The sequence below is a fragment of the Betta splendens genome, chromosome 2 (assembly GCF_900634795.4).
Source record: "Betta splendens chromosome 2, fBetSpl5.4, whole genome shotgun sequence".
Lineage (NCBI taxonomy): Eukaryota > Metazoa > Chordata > Actinopteri > Anabantiformes > Osphronemidae > Betta > Betta splendens.
The window spans coordinates 18904552-18921743 of NC_040882.2; the positions used below are offsets into that span (position 1 = coordinate 18904552).

The window sequence follows — 17192 nt, forward strand, 5'->3', positions numbered from 1 at the left end:
TATTACATGTAATAAATGTGTGGGCATTGATCGTTTCATCTCTGGTCTGATACAAATGTGATGTGCACAGCGTGCAGCACCTGCTGATATAGGGTCGTATCTGCTCCCTGGCCACAGGCATCATGGGGATGGGTGCGGTGGTGGAGAGCCAGTAGGACTTGTCGTTGCGGCTGGCGTAGTAGCACACCTCGTTGGGAGAGCAGTAGAGGAAGGGGATGGTGCTGAACCTGGGGAGGCACGACCCTGGCTGACCTGGAGACAAGAGGCTAAAGGTCTAATGGATGCTACAACAACTCTATGCTAGTGTAATATCATCAGTACTTACCAAGGTCCTGGTTGTGAGCCTTCTCCTGTCCCTCCACGTAGAGCAGACTGTATCCATCCCACAGCTTGGCCATACCCTGGGGACACATAGGAACCTGGGAGCTCTGGCTGTGCTTCACAAGAGTGTAGCCGATGCTGGAGCTCCGGCCAACGCTGCCCGGAGGCCCGGGACGACCGACTCCTCCAGGACGACCTGAGGAATGTGCAACCAGATGGTATCAACAATTGCATTGCTAACACAAAACAACTGGGTTATGAACGTAATGGCGTAATAAACATGTTAAACAGTTTAATTATGTGTCAGGATCCGACGGTAAATCCAGTGAGGAAGCTAAAGGACGAGCTCAGAACCAGGAAAGGCTAACAACCTTGTTCTCCAGTTGATCCAGGGAGACCGGTTGGTCCAGGATCACCAACAGGTCCAGGGAAGCCAGGAGCTCCAGATCGCCCCAGTTTACCCACAGAACCACTACGGCCTTTGGGACCTGCAGGAGGGGAGTATACGACGGTAGTCAATTCAGCGTTTGTAAACTCTTTATATTTTCTTACGAATATGACTGGACTCACCTTGGCGACCAGGGAGTCCAGGCTGACCAGGTTGTCCAGGACCACCGAAGAGGCCACTTTCACCGGGAATCCCTGGCTCTCCTTCAATGAGCAATTGCGGTGACCCTGGTATTGATATAAATGTTCCAGGAGGACCCTTAGGACCAGGACTCCCTGAGAAGGAGGAACACAACACAAACAGTAATGAGATAAATGTTTCAGTTAATGTTTAATTAGTAGTTTATTATTTCCTTTCCTTCACACTGTAGTAAAGACTGTCGGCCCATGGAAAACACTAAAATTCTCCTACCCTGAGCTCCCTTGGCTCCCTTGTATCCATAGGCACCAGAGTCACCTGGGTAACCCTTAAAGCCAGGCTCTCCACTGAAACCAGCGTCTCCTCGTACTCCTGAAAAATACAAACACATTTTGTCATTTACATATTTTAATAATGAGAGACAACTTTACAGAGAAACATGACACACTACATACACACTGTATGTTTTGGTGTATATAAAGTTCACCTTTAACACCATAGCTGCCGGGTAACCCAGGGCCTGCGGGAAGCCCTGGTTCTCCTTTGCTGCCAGGATTGCCAGGAAAGCCTGGAAGCCCAGAGTCACCTCTGTCCCCTTGAACTGTTCCTGGACCTGGTGGTCCTCGAGGTCCTGGAAGACCTGGAAGACCTGAAGAAAATATAAGAGAAGGAGTAGACTATGGGTAAGACAAAGTAACCGAAAGGAAAGACTTAAGAAAAAAGAAAGGACAGCAGAATAAGAGTAGAAAATGTATTTACCATAATCTCCATCCTGTCCGACAAAGCCAGGGTCTCCCATAGGTCCAGGAATATTGGACCTCCCACTCTCACCAGGGAGCCCGGGCAGACCAGGGATCCCTGGAAGCCCAGGAAAACCTGACACACAGACAAAAAGCAACCATTATGGAGAACATCAACATTTGACTCATCACACCTCAGGACAGATTCCTGCACCATCTGAGTCCACTTTAGAGAAAGCCAGGCCCAAGGAGGTGCCCTCACCTTGTTCTCCTCTTGTTCCCTTCTGGCCAGAGAAGCCTGGAGGACCTGGGAAAGACAAGCCTCGTTCTCCTTTCACCCCTGGAACACCAGGGAGACCAGGGCGGCTGTTGGTAGCAACGCCTGGAAGCAAACACAACAAAATGTTTAACAGTGGTTTACCATCTGGAATGGCAGTGGGACTGTTTGAGTGCACCCTTGTATAGTTTGTACTGTGTGCGTCTAAGAAGCTGTGCTCTTTTGTAACTCGCTTTGGTGTAGTGAATATTTTGTGATATTTACTGGCGTCATATACTGTATGTTCATTCATACATGAATAATTAAATGCACTGATCAATAATAAACACAACCAAATGTAACTTTAGTATTTGGTGGGTTTAATGCAGCCCTTGCCTGGGGTTCCAGGGGAACCTTTCTGCCCTGCAAGCCCATTAAGTCCATCCAAACCAGGGGATCCAGGCAGACCTGTGAAAGCACCACAGAGTGAGTGTGAGATTGTCCTCAAACCCACATTATGCTGTGTTATACTTCACCCTTCGTTATGTGGCAACGCACGTGAACACATCTCTCACCTTTGGCTCCAGGACCTCCAAGGCCTCCAGGCAGACCAAGAGGCCCATCCAGTCCTCTGATTCCAGGAAAGCCAGGCTGACCCTTCGCCCCAGGGAACCCAGGAGAGCCTGTATCATGGAGAAGAGAAATATGTAGGTATCTGACTGAGTTTATATTGAAATTCATCAGCTCATCTCAGCAGTGCTCTTTTACCCATAAATCCGGGGCGCCCTGTTTCCCCATGAGCTCCCTTTGATCCAGGAAAACCTGGACTTCCTGGAAAGCCGTTGTCACCAGGGGCCCCATCAAACCCACGACCACCTGTAGAGAGACAATTATTTTGGTTTTATGTTCACATGCATTAATTTGGACAAAAAAACATCTCCATGACCTTTCTACAAGACAATAATAAGAATGTTTCAGAGTCAATCACGAAGATGCTTACAAACCTGAGAAGCCTGGATCTCCTGGCAGACCTTTACTTCCTGGACCTCCAATAATGCCATAAGATTCTCCAGGCTGACCTGTAAAAAACAAAGTATAGTAGTCAATCAATGCACAAGGGATTAAAAAAGTTATGAAACAGATTTTATAGGGTGAATGTTTTCTTGATGGCTTGATATTTACACTCACCTTTGAAACCAGGTCGACCAGATTCTCCAGGAGTCCCAGGAAAACCAGGTGCACCTTCATCACCCTTGAAAAAAACATTATAAATACACAATGTGCGTATGTCCATTAAAGCAAGAAAAGAAATATGTAAAACTGTTGTATGTGGGCAAAAATATAAATACATATTGTGGTGAGTAGGTCCAGGTTGTGACTACTCGATTTATTAACGTCGTATATGTGTATAATGTTGTTGTATGTATATGGGTCTTCCACAACAAATTATATGTATGAGCAGAGAATATTTTCTATTTATTAACTTGTTCTCTTCTACCTCACTCATTGTTCTTATATCTTATACAGGGTTTATCCAGTCCAGGCTGGTTTCCTTGACCAAACCTGTAGCAGGTCCAAGTCTCTGTTTTTTTACCCTTGGTCCAGGCATGCCAGGGAATCCCATGATTCCATCTTCTCCCTTCGGTCCGGGGTAACCTGGACCTCCTCGCTGCCCGGGGAACCCAGGCTCTCCCTTCTGTCCCTTAATCTGCCCAGGCAAACCGGAAAGACCAGACAGACCCGGACTACCAGGCACACCTGACAGACCCTTGTCACCTGAAGTCATACAGAAAGTGGTGATTACAGCAGCAACATCGAAGCCAAACGACAAACTGTAAAGCACAAAAATGTATACAACATAACAAACCCTGTCTCCTAAAAATTATGTTTCTTTGCGGCTGTATAGATTACGTGAAGCAAACGTAACCAAAACTAATATGCGACCCAAACCTGATGAACAGTGTTACCTCTAGGTCCAGTAAAGCCAGAAAGGCCGGTGCCTCCAGGAAATCCAGGTTCTCCTTTATGAAGAAGCCCTGGTGGGGTATAAGAAGTCGGCAGGCCAGGAGGACCAAAGGGACCTCTCTCACCTATAGAAGTAGACACACAGAGAAATCAGTGTGGGTGTATTAACCCGACCTGGTTTGGTGCTTCAGCAGCAGTACTTCTGAACTGGTCAGGATCATCCTAGGTTTCATTGTCTTCATTTGTCTTCACATCACTGTACCTTTCATTCCAGATGGTCCAGGTGCACCAGGGCGCCCATCTCTTCCAAAAGCACCAGGTTTACCTTTATCCCCAGGAAACCCTGGAGCACCAGTGGGCCCAGGTGGTCCAGTAAAGCCCACCAGTCCCGGGTAACCTCTTTCACCTGTGGATAGTGTATTCAGATGAGAGTACTGTTGTTACTATGAAGACATTTACATGGAGGTGGGTCCCAACCTACCCTTTCTTCCTTGTGATCCCGGAAATCCCTCTCTGTTTCCTAATCCTGGAGGTCCAGGGGGTCCACTTGGCCCTGGTAATCCAGGAAACCCCGGCAGTCCTGGGGTTCCCTTCATACCAGCAGGTCCTGGGAAGCCAGGATCTCCTCTATCTCCCTTTCTACCAGGAAAACCTGATGGTGGACGGATGAGAGGATGATGAGGAAAAGTCAAAATTCATTGAAAATGGTTATATTCTACAATTTAACTGCAAATATTGAAATGTTTCTGGACTAAAAATTATAGATTACACTTTATAGCACATTATAATATATAAGATGATTTTTAAGATGCTCAACGTGAAAAAAACGTCAAGTTATGACAATAAAAACTAGCCGAAACTTAATTTTAAAAGTCTAACTCAAATATTCCAGTACACAGTCTTTTTCTATTCTGATTACACACAGCAACACACACAGGTTGGTTTGGTAATAACTCACCTTGCGTTAATCTATTTCATTGCCTTGCTTAGACTGTAATTGCACTTAGTGAAAAAATGCATTTAACCCTTTAAACATGACCTACAGCTTGTATATATGTGTATAGTCTAGAGGTGACCGAGCTCTTTCAGTTGCTGGCCCAAAGTTATGGAATGAGTTGCCATTACACATCACACGGGCAAACTCACTTTATAAATCTTTACCTTTTACTCCAACTAATTACTTTTCCTTGACATTTTAACCCAGATTAACTGTTTTACTTTTTTTAAATCTTTATTCTTATCTGTAGTTTTTATTATTTTACCCTGTTTTTTAGTATTATTTTGTGTGTGTTTCATTAAATATCTCGTGTAGTGTTTGTCTGTGTACAGCACTTTGGCCAACTGTGTTGATTTTAAGGTGCTTTATGAATAAAGCTGATTGATTGATTGACCGATTGATCGATTGATTGATTGATTGAGTGATTGATATTTGTAATTACACAGTAATAGGTCTTAAGTGCAATTGCAGACTGAATTGGCAGCGATACTCATCCTAAAGGTTCATAGCAAGCTTAGCACTACTGTTTTACACTCTTAAAAAGATGACCCTTGGCATATCTATACTGCATTTGCACATTAGCAGCTTTGCCAGCAACGTGCTAAAAATTAAAAGTCTTTTTAAGAGTGTAGAAAAGCCTCTAGGTTGGATGCAGGGGCGACAATGTTAAAAGGCGTTTGAGCATGAAACCCGTGTTACATAAACCTGTTGAAATGAGTACAAGAAACACATCTAGCAGAGATTAGATGTAAATGTGCTGCATACTGGGACTACAAATGTTAGATTAAGCTCCAATAACAAAATCAAACATCAGTGGACACACTTTCTAACAAAATGCTTAGTTTCTAGTCTCACAACTGAACACATGGCTGTTATAAAAAGTTGTTTTTAGCTGTGGTGTGATGAGCTTAAAGACTTTTATTTAATTTGTAAAATGTTTTACTATATTTTTTATTTATTTATTTTATTTTATTTTTAGTTTTCCTTAATTGATCAAATTGTAACGTAGTAATGTGTTGTAAATCACAACATTGTGTAAGAATAGGTAATTGCCCAGCAATAAAAACAAGCCCTCTCACCGCCCACTGCTGACTAATAGGGATTTGCTCAAAGGTAAGTAATCAATAGTAGGCTGGCACTCCGAAGCAGGTAGTAGTCAAAGCATGGGCTCATGCACAATAGAACAAGGATGGAGGGAAGGAAGTGAGGGGTGGAGTGAATGGGTAAGTGAAGGATGGATGACAAATAACAGAGAGTCTCACCTCTGCAGCCTGAACGGCCCAAGAACCAAGAAAAGAATGATGATGAGAATGATGAGAAGATGGATGGATGGTGGGGGTGTGGAGAAGGGAGGGAGGAAAAAAGGGAAAAGAAGAGACAGAGGAAACATATAGTGAACAACAAAGAGGAATAAACCAATACTGGCAAACGTAAGGAGATGAGTGGTGAAAGACTTCAGCCAAAACCAGCTAGATCATCACGACTAAAAGTCCAAGGAGGTGTAATTAGTAAAAATACCATCATCTTTTAAACAGGAAGGTAAAACCTTATTCATTTACTGAGGTCTGGTTACGTTGCCATGTGGGCCAGTCCAACCTTTCACTCACCTGGTGGTCCCCTCCGTCCACTCTCACCAGAAACTCCACGCTTGCCAGGAACAGCATCAGTTGGCGAACCTGAAAATCCAGGAGGCCCGGGAAAACCAGGAAGGCCGTTAACTCCTCTCTCTCCCTTAAGTCCAGGAACACCAGAACGTCCATCGGCACCTGACACAGCAAAAATAAAAAACATGTTCACATACTGTATACATTAACTAAATATTAGGATTTACAATATTAACAGCTATAATAATCCAACATTAGATCTAAATTTACCAAGGCCCTCTCTGCATGATGAATAGTATTGACTCTGACCCAGTTCATTTTGTTACTGATATGTACTGATATATGCATTTTGCTGTCATCGTTTTGTTCACATTATTGATTTGTTGTTTTTTGTTAATAACAGTATCTCTGTTTTCAGACTCAGACTCACCAGGTATCCCAGGTGTTCCAGGTGTTCCAGACTGGCCCTTGTCCCCAAAGACTCCTGGTAAACCAGCAGATCCTGGCAGTCCAGGCGTCGCGCCCAGAACCTCTCCAGGCTGGCCTTTCACGCCAGGAAAACCTGGAACACCGTCTTTACCCCTGGGTCCATCAAAACTCTGTCCTGGGATGCCTGGAAGTCCAGGGTCCCCCCTGGGTCCAGTGAAGCCTAGAGGTGCAAGGGGCAAATAGAACAACACAGGTGATGAATGAAAGTTAAGTCACATCATGGGCTAGCACTCTTCCAGGGTCCAGGGTTCAGGTCCACAATTCGTCCAAGTTGACTGGACACGCTAAATTGACAGAGTCATATTAAATGGTTTTAAATGTGAACAATATAGCCCTGTTAATGCTAATAAAAGAAAGAGTGAGGAGAAATAAAAATATTGCACACATTTTAATAGATGACTCCAGACACGAGGATACCAATCCTTTGTGAAGGTGATTTTTGGTGAGAGACTGCCACCATTAAAGCTTACCTTGTGGTCCAGGTAGGCCTCCAAAACCGGGTTCTCCTCTCTCTCCTTTGGCTCCGTCAAATCCAGGCCGGCCAGGTTCTCCTGGGAAACCTGACCGACCTTTAGGGCCTTGCAGGTGAACACAGGTGGGACTGTTACACATGCACCTTATGACATTATACATCATTTTTATTCTTTTTGCTACGTCAACCTTTTTAGGTAGCACAAAACAGAATGGAATGGATCCCTGCATCACACAGTCAAGAGAACAAACATAGTGCTGAATTGTACCTGGCTGACCAGGTAAACCGGAGGGCCCGGGGTTTCCTTCTTCACCAGGTATGATGCATGGGAGCAGCTGGCCTGATAGTATTCACATGAAAGTTAACCATCATAACAAAGATGCAGTTTATAACACAAATACACTGTGATATTCTGTGTCTGATATGATCAGATTGTGTATTTACAGTAAAGATCTAACTAAAATACATGAATGCATCCAGTCAATGTCTTTTACGAAGATGATTGTCTGTCACCTCCATTCATGCCGTAACCACTTTCAAACAGAAGATCGTTGTTCAGGTTCATCTCAGTTTCATTAATGCTGAATGTTGTTAGTGGAAAGCTCCAAAATACGACAGACTGTCAATTCAGAGTTTGTTCTGTGTCTGAGGATCACTCTCGTCATTCTTTCCCAGCCCTCGTTGATTAAAAGCGTTTAGCAGAGGCAGGGCTTGAAAACATGCGCCAAGATCCAGCAGCTTTGATCGGAGAAGAGAAAGATGGAGATGCACCTGAAACGCCACTGTGTCACCCTATGTTTCAAAGGAGAGCCTGAACGCATCATTTCCCACAATTACTCGACATGCTCTGGGGAAACACTTACAAGCTAATAATGATTGAAGTTATAAATATGGCTGCCAATTTCTAACAAGACATGCCTTAATAATCAACAGTTAAATACAAGTAACAAGAAGCTGCTGGGTCATAACATTCAGCCTGAGGCTGAGCTTCTATAAGAGAGCCACAGAGCCTTAGAATTAAAACACATTTGTTAAAGCTGCATAAATACATGAACGACTCTCCAAAGTGGCAACACACAAACCGTCTGCACAGCTAAGGGTTGCACACACTAAAGACTTTTGAGAATCTCAGATCTCAGATTTGCATCTGACAGAGAAATCAGAGAAATGAAAACCCCCAGCATGCCGATTCATTTGTGGGATATTTTAACGCATCCACCTGTTGCTGAACTGCCTGAAACGCGCCTTGTTACCGTTGCTGGGGGATTAAAAAGTTAGTTACCCACCCGTTCCCTCTCGGACGTCATAAACCCCTCCACAGATGTTTTCACCTGGACAGATACACATGCACAGAGAAGGTTAGAGAACAAAGGGGATGGATGGGTGGAGAGAGGAGGAGAGAGAGGGAGATGGGTGGAAGACGGCAGCATTTTCATGCACCAGTAAAGCAAATAAATTATTTCTCCTTAAATGGATGTCAGCAAATCAGCATCAGGAAGTCAGCGCTCATTAAGTTAAAAAGCATATTAAAATATTTGTTTTAATGTGAAAATTGCTTAAAAACAGGTTTTTCCCCTTAACAAGAGAAAAGAGAGAGAATGACGCCAGCTAAGAGCAGACATCATGTCATTCACTCTGAGCTCCAGTGACAATAACCTTCATATTAATACCAAAATGAATTCCTTATTAAACGTCAGCACCATTGTATGAGAACACATAATCATATGAAGGATCAGTAGCTTTGTGTCATTTAACCTCAGAGAAGAATGAATGAGGCTGATTTTATATTTACCAAACAATGGTTCTAACTGTTTTGAGAATTTTGACAAACTCTTCTCTGGGGCTAAAAAAGCACATTAGTCGTTACACAAATGAATCAAACAAATTAGTTAATTAAACAATGAAGTTGATTGATTGTAGATTATTGTTGGCAGAACGTATATAAGCGCAGGTCACGAATCGTGCGTTTAACAGCTTGCTCCTGGTAGCTTTGGTAGAGAAACCGAACAAGTGCCACGCTCTCCCCTCAGGCCCTGCAGCGATCGGCTGATTAGTGAGGCTGAGGCAGATGAACCAGGAGCCGTTTGACCCTGCGAACGGCTTCTAATAGTTTGAGGTGTCAGGATGACTGTGCTGTGGTGGCGGATAGAATGGATGGGGACTGGTTGATGGATGTGTGTTCATGGCTGCACCATGTGGACACACTAATAATATGCCACACATACACTGTATTCTCATTCTCGCTCACACACATTCCATTGAACAAATACTCACTACCTGACTGTTTCTGTTGTTCATCTGTAGCTTCACCTACCTTTCATTCCAGGTAAACCTGGTGGCCCTGGAAACCCAGGTATACCGGGATCTCCAGGCTCTCCGGCAAAGCCAGGCGTTCCGACGTAGCCAACGCCGGGCTCGCCAGGACTGCCTTGACGTCCCTTAGGCCCCGAGAATCCTGGGAAACCTTTCTCTCCGCCTGTGCCGACGCCAGCGTCGCCCTGCAGAGACAAGGAGAGGAAGGAAAGGTAGTTATTTCTATTATCAAACCCTTGCTTCTAATAATATTACAGTAATACTGGGACTCACTGGGAGTCCAGGGGCTCCAGGGGAGCCTGGAAACCCATCTCTGCCAGGTTTTCCAGTTTCGCCAGTAGGTCCCATCAGTCCAGGTGCTCCACGCTCTCCTTTCGCCGCTAAAGGTGGGTAATAAGGTTCTCCCTTCTGCCCTTTACGACCAAAGACTCCTGCTACTCCAGGTAAACCCTGGATGAACCCGCAATTACAGATGTGTTATTGGCTCCAAAAACCTTACATTAATGCAGTTCTGTTGAAGACCAGATCACTGATAGTACAGACGTCAACTACAGCTAGAGACTATAGTAAAAAGCTGATAGTTGGTTAGCTGAAAGCTAATACATCTACCATATATCTAAGCATTAGGGTCACATTGTTGCTGTACTTACAGTAGGTCCTGGAATGCCATTAAACCCGGGTGTGCCGCGGTCACCAGCACCTCCCTTTGGTCCATTGAAACCATCCCTCCCAACAGGTCCAGCGGGTCCTGGTAAACCAGGTTGCCCCTTGAACTCCCCTCCTAGGCAGTTACAGTCCCCAGGGTCACCTGGAGGGGGAAGGACGTTAGAGAAAACAGACATGAAGGGCAGAAAGGTTAGTTCAAGAGGAACACGGCACACAGGTGTTCTCAGAGAGCTAATTGGTTCGCTATTGGTGTTCCTGTGTACCTCTGAAGCCTTTGTATCCTCTGTCACCGGGCAATCCTCTGGATCCGGGAAGACCATCAGGTCCAGGGTAAGACACACCCTGGAATTCTTCACAAACACACACACAAAGTAGACACAGAATAGAATCAATAAATACCCACAGATTCATAGATGTCAAGACGGCACTGACTGATGATGATGGAACAGGTAAACACCTGCTTCAGCTATGAAGGAAGGGTTTTACACCACATACTCTCACCTGATTACTCATGTAGTTTCACCAGCTCAGTGCAAGCACAGCTTGGTAACAGTGTGAAATCAGGGTTAGTTTGCTCTGTTTGGTTCATCGGGTTTTATAGAAGGTTTGAGGTGCGGCAAGATGACAGACGCTTGTAATGTTTTAGTGATCTTTGCTGGATTATATCACAATAAAATGTAGAACAGAGACATATTTAGCATGATTTCAATGATTTTACATTGACTGCAATGGCTAAGAGCTACTTGCTTTAGCAGAATGCATAGCGTGCTGCAGACTGGCACCTACTGTACACAAATAAAGCAAACAGCTGTTTCTTTATCTCAATTCTTTATCTCCCTTCATTGAAGGGTTCATTTCCACCTCTGCAACAACCTCTCTGCTGCAAACACTGCTGCCAAAGCATTAGCGTCCATGTAAAATCAGTGAACTCCTCAGCTGGCGACACCTTGCGGCCAAAGATGAGAAAAGCAGCTTGGAGGTGAGAGAAGCTCTCATCCAAGTCTGAAGCTCAGAGCTTCTCCTCAGCTGTACTTACCCCCCGGCCCTGCGCAGAGTACAGTGTGAAAAAAAGAACGTTGGCAGCTCAAAGTTTGTTGTTTTGAATTTGGCTTTGTTAGGGAAAATGCCGCTGTGGCAACCATAGCAACGCGGCTGCCCTTAGGATGCCTGTCTTAAACTGACCTGGGCCAGGATAGATGACGCAGGGATCAGTCGACCCTTGGAGGACAGTAAAGTCAGTCAGCCATGATGTTTTAACGGTGAAAGTTTGTCTCTTGTCTCTTGCGGATCATTTTTTTGATGAGTTGCCCAAATTATTACATTTATTTGCATTAGTGATTATTTATGGCAAATACTGTTTTGTGTTCTTAAATGAACTGAAACTGCCAGTTTAAACAGGTTAAAATCTAAATCAAAAGAATCCCTACTGTATGTTCTTTGTTGTAATGTCTCTTGGCTGTGAAATCAGTTGTCACAATGAGCTTTCTCTGTTAAGAACTAGACAGATTTTAGGCACTTTTTTCTGCACATACCACTCTGGGCTCGAGGTCCTGGAGGACCAGCGGGTCCAGCAGGTCCAGGGAAGCCAGGAGGTCCTTGGACTCCTTCAATGCCATAGCTTGGTTGGCCCGGGTTGCCAGCGTCGCCCTTTGACCCCGGGGGCCCAGGATAACCTTGACGACCTGGAAATCCATCTTTTGGAAGAGAAGACAATCGGTTTTTGGATCAAGTTTAAAGTTCATCCTAGGCAGATATGCATGGAACAACTGGACAGCTTCATAAAGACACCACCACCACAAATCTCTAAACTGCTTGTTATACCAGAGTAATCAGATCAGACGTCTTTAATTTTTTAGAAATATACAGTAGGAGGTGTAAAAAATACAAAAACATAAAAAGTTTCACAGACAACAGTCTGAGTCACTGCTTAAAGATTTAAGTTTTTCCACTTTTCAGGTCACTTACTAGTTAGTGTTCCCGGCAGGCCTGGTTGTCCTGGGAAGCCTGGAGCTCCCTGGGCACCTGGGATGCCAGGCAGGCCATTGAGACCTCCGTCCCCTGGTTGTCCTGCAGTCAATCAAATAGTTGAATGATCACCTAGTAATCTAAGTGTAGAGTACATCAACCCACTGCTAGTAATGTCTAAATGTGTCACCTTGCAGGGACGTTCCAATCTCATTACTAAACGTAGTAGGTCCTGGGGGTCCGGGGTCTCCCTGGTCTCCCTAATAGACACGGTTCAGAAAACCACATCACATAAGCAATAGAGAAACTTTTACTTGTCCTGTTGGGAAATAGTTTCAGACATAGACATAAAGGATACTGTGGCTTAACCCTAATGACAAGATACGACCACTGTTTTACACTTACTAAAGGAGAAAATAATCAGACCTGGTCGACTCAATCTGCTGCTGAAATATAAGTAATGAACCAATGAACCTCTGGAGAGGTATCCAGACAGAGGATCACCAGAAAAATTATGTAATTAATTAGTATCATGAAAGATTAGGTTAAATTGAATGCACAGTAGATTTTAGGAATTATTCTTTGTGAAGCGTAATTCTCCTATTGGTTATTATGCTGTGGTTTAAATAGATGTGAATGTGGCTTTTTTTACTCCAACGCTACACTTAAGACAACACACAGACACTTATTTTACCTTGCGTCCTATGTATCCCGGTTGCCCTGGGAAACCTGGCGATCCTCTGAATCCCTGAGTTGGAACAAAAATCTGCTTTAGTGTACTGGACAAAGTTAGTGTAGCGTGTGTGTCAAGTCAGGTCATTTTTAAAAGAATAATTAGAATTAAATTAGAATTAAATGAGTTTATGTGTTTTAGTGGAAACCTACAGTTTGTGATTTGAACTGACACAAAGACGAGACCAGTATTTTCTCTGGATATCTTACAAGTACAATGGTTCATACTGCATCCCTATCATTATGTAATACTGTAGCGTCTTTTGTACAATTACAGGGAAACAGAGCCTACCTGTTCTCCTGGGCTGCCGGGGGGTCCGTTAAAACCAGGAGAACCCTTTTTGATGGAGTTGCAGACAAGATCCACCACAGAAGAAGAGAAAAAGCTGGGGTTAGAGATATGTCTGAACTTAAAGAAAGACAATAAAAGACGTAACAAAGATGATGCCGCTCTGAAACCTCTTTCCTGATGTTAGCATTTATAAGGCAAAACAAGACGTTTTACTCATTTACTGCCATTCAACACAAACACAATTATACAGTGAAGCTTCAGCTCTTACTCTTCCACCAGGATATCCAGGAATGCCCTTCTCTCCGGTTTCACCCTGATAGCCAAAAGGCCCCTGGAAATAAGGCACGTTTTAGCACCCTATCGGCTGTTTCAAGTTCCTGATTCCACCAAGTCACAATATCAAAACCATACTTACAGGTAGGCCAGGATTGCCAGGGAATCCTCTGCCTCCCTTTGGTCCAGGTTCACCCTTGTAGAAGGAGATAAAGAACATTATTATCCCGCAGCAACAAAAAATAAACAAAGAGTGATGTTTTCACATCCAACTTACCTTTGCATATAACCTTTGCACATGAACGATAAAATATGCCCCCCTACAATTTTATTTGAACTGAACTGAAGGTTTTTGGTGAACATGTGGAAACAATGGTTGCATATTGTAACTCAGGCCTCTAGAAGCAAATCTGGGACAAGCTGAAGGAACCAGTGAGGAGCAGTCCACCAGACACTGCTGGTCAAACCTTTGGGATGATGCGTCATGTTGCCTGTGAAACACTGGAAATGCAGAGGGTATCCATCGCACCTGGATGGTTAGCATCACCACTTCCTGTTTCTACCCAGCAGTTGTGAAGGATTCAACCACTGTTTATGTCGTAGGTAATCAGTCAAAACCAACTATCTTGGACGACGCAGATTTTGACTTCCGAAAACCATGTGCTATGCTTTAAAACGTTGACTAGAGCAACAAACCTGTATTCCTTTGTCTCCTTTGGTAAAACCCACAAACTCCACAATGCCATTGATCATTGGCTGACCAGGGTCACCGGGCAAGCCCACGTCGCCCTGGATGCCGTGACCAAGGAGAAGAGAGCTGTTTATATCGTTTACTGTGGTAAAGAGGTGAAGACGGAACAAGGGGGACTGCTGACTGGAGGAGGGACTCCATGTGGGCTGCACAGTGCAAAGTGAGGAGGCTTTGGAGGTGATTCCGAGAGGCTGGACTGTTCGTTCATTACTACTGTTATTAGACTGGATGACCTCATAGTCTTACACAAAGGGAAGGAGTTGTCGGGTGACTGCAAACAGCCAAGTTGCTCTGCCGAGGGACGGTAAAGGATGAACCATCACTTGTCTGAATCGAAGCAGCCTGTGTCTATGTCAGCTTCTCACTTTAAACACCAACCTCTCACCAAGCTGCCTCCTCCTTCGAGTCCACACTTCCTCCCACTGCGGTCGTACAGTTTGCTGCAATCACTGCTCCTCTTCCACTTAAGCTTTCGTCTCCAATGGCCAAACAGTGTCGTCTGCCTGCTGTGTTACTGATTCGCTTTTCCGTGTATCAACACATTTAAAATGATTCCCCACCACATCCATGACTGTGTTGCGAGTGTGGTGCAAGTGCACCCTCTGCTCTTTCCCTGTTACCTTATCTCCTTTGTAGATAATGAGAGTTTGTTCGCTGATTAGCGACCCGTCGCCCGGAGTACCACTGGGTCCTGGCAGACCCACGTCGCCCTGGAGTCCGAAATACACACGGCACATGATTAGCCAGTCGGGAGGGGCGGAGAGACAGAGGACGAAGGAGAAACACAGAATGACGTGATGGAGGAGAGCAGGATAAGACAGATGAGAGAGGAGGAACCAGGAAAGAAAACCAGAAAGAAGCATATTTTACACCCATATTTATTTTAAGGCTGGCAGGGGGCGAAGCTAAAGTGAATGCACTTTTGCTTTTGAGATTTACCACATCTAACAAATGTTTCCCTGTTGAAATTGGAAACACCTTCCACTGGGAACATGATAACATTTGGTAGAAAGCTCTGGAATAAGCTGTAAAGTACAGTAAGGTGAGCAAAGGTCACAGTAAGACAAGACACAACAGAACACAAATGAACTTTAAAATGAGCAGAAATAAATAATAAAAAACAGCAAGCGTGAGGATGAGGAGAGACGGCCAAGAGTGAAGATCGAAAGATTAGAAACAGTTTTGTTTTGGCTTTAAAAACTTCTGAGCTCCTGTTTAAATTAGAAGAAAGTATTGTTTGTGTATTGTTGGGTTGAGTGCAGCATGCAGTACATGAGGGGGGTGGCTGTTAGTACAGTACTGTGTGTATAGATGAGGTGGGTGGATGAATAGATAGATGGATGGAGGGGTGAGGAGTCAAGGGACTCTACTTATCCCAGAATTCACCACAAATGATCAGGTGAGGAAACATTCCTACACAGGAAGAAGGAGCATGTGATACCAGCAACCAGTTACAGTCCACAGATCCTCCAGAGTGACAGTTCAGAAATTTAAAGTTTCACCAGTTAAGAGACTAGAACTTTAATATCAAATTAAAACTTAATCAAATGCAAGATGGTGTATCGGTTTTAGAATTTGATTGTTTAAAATTTCAAATAAATCTCTGAACTCTCATCATTCAACAGGGAATTATTTGTGATGCCACTACACAAGACACAAACCAAAAGTGAAGTAAACTTTAATTCATTGTATTTTATTATCAATCTGGATGAGGAATAGTTTACATTTAGTTTTAGGAGTCAAATTTCGCTTCACATCTTGATTTGTGTTTGAGTTCCAGGCAGCACAGATCATAGAAGAAATAAATCAGACTGAATCAAGTCAGAGTTCATGTTATTGCTTTTTTTATCATACAGGAAACAAATGCAACATACAGTTGAGCAGCTTTGTCAATTGTGGGGATGGAATGAGGACAAGGAGGAGGATGGAGGGATGAAGGGACGGGCAGGGTTAAGAGAGGAACAGGGGCAAATCACAGTTGTTGGATGGAATAAGAGACACCTTTTAAGCCACCACCAAGATATGAGCATGCGCAGGATCAACTCCAACCAATGCATTTTAGGAACAACCACATTCCAGCAGCATGCACATGAATGTATAGAAATGAACAGAGACTACACAATGTGAGACACGCCCTGGATAGACTGAAACAAGTACAAAATGAATATAGCTACACACAGGTACTTTGGAAGCTAAGCGGCTAATGTGGAGGACTTCAATCAATCAATTCAGATGTAGCGTTGAGCTAATTTCATAAGGAGTCTTTGTCAGTTGACCGTGTGTTTCTTTCCATCAATAAGACACTTAGTTAGCTGCTACTTCTGCCAGCTATTCTCTACACAACTGGACATCATGGTTTAAATGTATGTTTGAAGTGATTATACTGTAGAATTAAATGTCTTTCGCTGAACTGAAGTCTACGTGAGCTCTTGGCTAATGAACATACCTTGTCTCCTCGCTCTCCTCGATATCCGTCACCACGGGTCCCCTGAAGACAACAAGTGTTTACAACACATACTTAAAAGAAAGTGCACTCGTACTTGAATGTACTATTAACCGCTGTCTGCTTACTCATCAGAGATTTGATACATTTTTTTAATTATTACGCAATTTCCAAACTTTTTCACGCACTTTGAACCCTGCGTCTTAAATAACAGTGCAGGTTAATGAATTTTTGCAGGATTACAAGCTTTATGCTGCAGAACATTTGCTCGGCTACAAGGTAAAATCCAAAAAAAAAAACAGGCAATGAAAGACCTAGAAAGTGTCT

At 43.8% G+C, this 17192-nt stretch overlaps 1 protein-coding gene across 4 annotated transcripts in view; it reads right to left on the reverse strand.

Annotated features, from left to right (window-relative positions):
* Nucleotides 1-17192, reverse strand: part of col4a6 (collagen, type IV, alpha 6) — a 70027-nt gene that overhangs the window by 2708 nt on the left and 50127 nt on the right. The window contains exons 12-47 of one of the 4 annotated variants that reach the window (XM_055507060.1): nt 16869-16910; nt 14368-14460; nt 13814-13867; nt 13667-13729; nt 13399-13443; nt 13069-13122; nt 12565-12634; nt 12375-12476; nt 11942-12103; nt 11592-11627; nt 10673-10759; nt 10394-10551; nt 10017-10193; nt 9745-9928; nt 8717-8761; nt 7699-7770; nt 7429-7536; nt 6900-7118; nt 6473-6631; nt 4350-4520; nt 4131-4274; nt 3871-3993; nt 3498-3679; nt 3092-3155; nt 2908-2982; nt 2672-2779; nt 2479-2586; nt 2300-2371; nt 1910-2029; nt 1667-1783; nt 1395-1556; nt 1181-1279; nt 892-1044; nt 693-809; nt 326-517; nt 81-252 (exon numbers count right to left, since the gene is read on the reverse strand). In XM_055507060.1, coding sequence (XP_055363035.1) covers nt 81-252; nt 326-517; nt 693-809; nt 892-1044; nt 1181-1279; nt 1395-1556; nt 1667-1783; nt 1910-2029; nt 2300-2371; nt 2479-2586; nt 2672-2779; nt 2908-2982; nt 3092-3155; nt 3498-3679; nt 3871-3993; nt 4131-4274; nt 4350-4520; nt 6473-6631; nt 6900-7118; nt 7429-7536; nt 7699-7770; nt 8717-8761; nt 9745-9928; nt 10017-10193; nt 10394-10551; nt 10673-10759; nt 11592-11627; nt 11942-12103; nt 12375-12476; nt 12565-12634; nt 13069-13122; nt 13399-13443; nt 13667-13729; nt 13814-13867; nt 14368-14460; nt 16869-16910 — 4109 coding nt within the window. Of the gene's footprint in view, nt 1-80; nt 253-325; nt 518-692; nt 810-891; nt 1045-1180; nt 1280-1394; nt 1557-1666; nt 1784-1909; nt 2030-2299; nt 2372-2478; nt 2587-2671; nt 2780-2907; nt 2983-3091; nt 3156-3497; nt 3680-3870; nt 3994-4130; nt 4275-4349; nt 4521-6472; nt 6632-6899; nt 7119-7428; nt 7537-7698; nt 7771-8716; nt 8762-9744; nt 9929-10016; nt 10194-10393; nt 10552-10672; nt 10760-11591; nt 11628-11941; nt 12104-12374; nt 12477-12564; nt 12635-13068; nt 13123-13398; nt 13444-13666; nt 13730-13813; nt 13868-14367; nt 14461-15042; nt 15133-16868; nt 16911-17192 lie in introns of all 4 variants that reach the window. The other 3 variants (XM_029143171.3, XM_055507061.1, XM_055507062.1) reach the window with 3 other exon arrangements.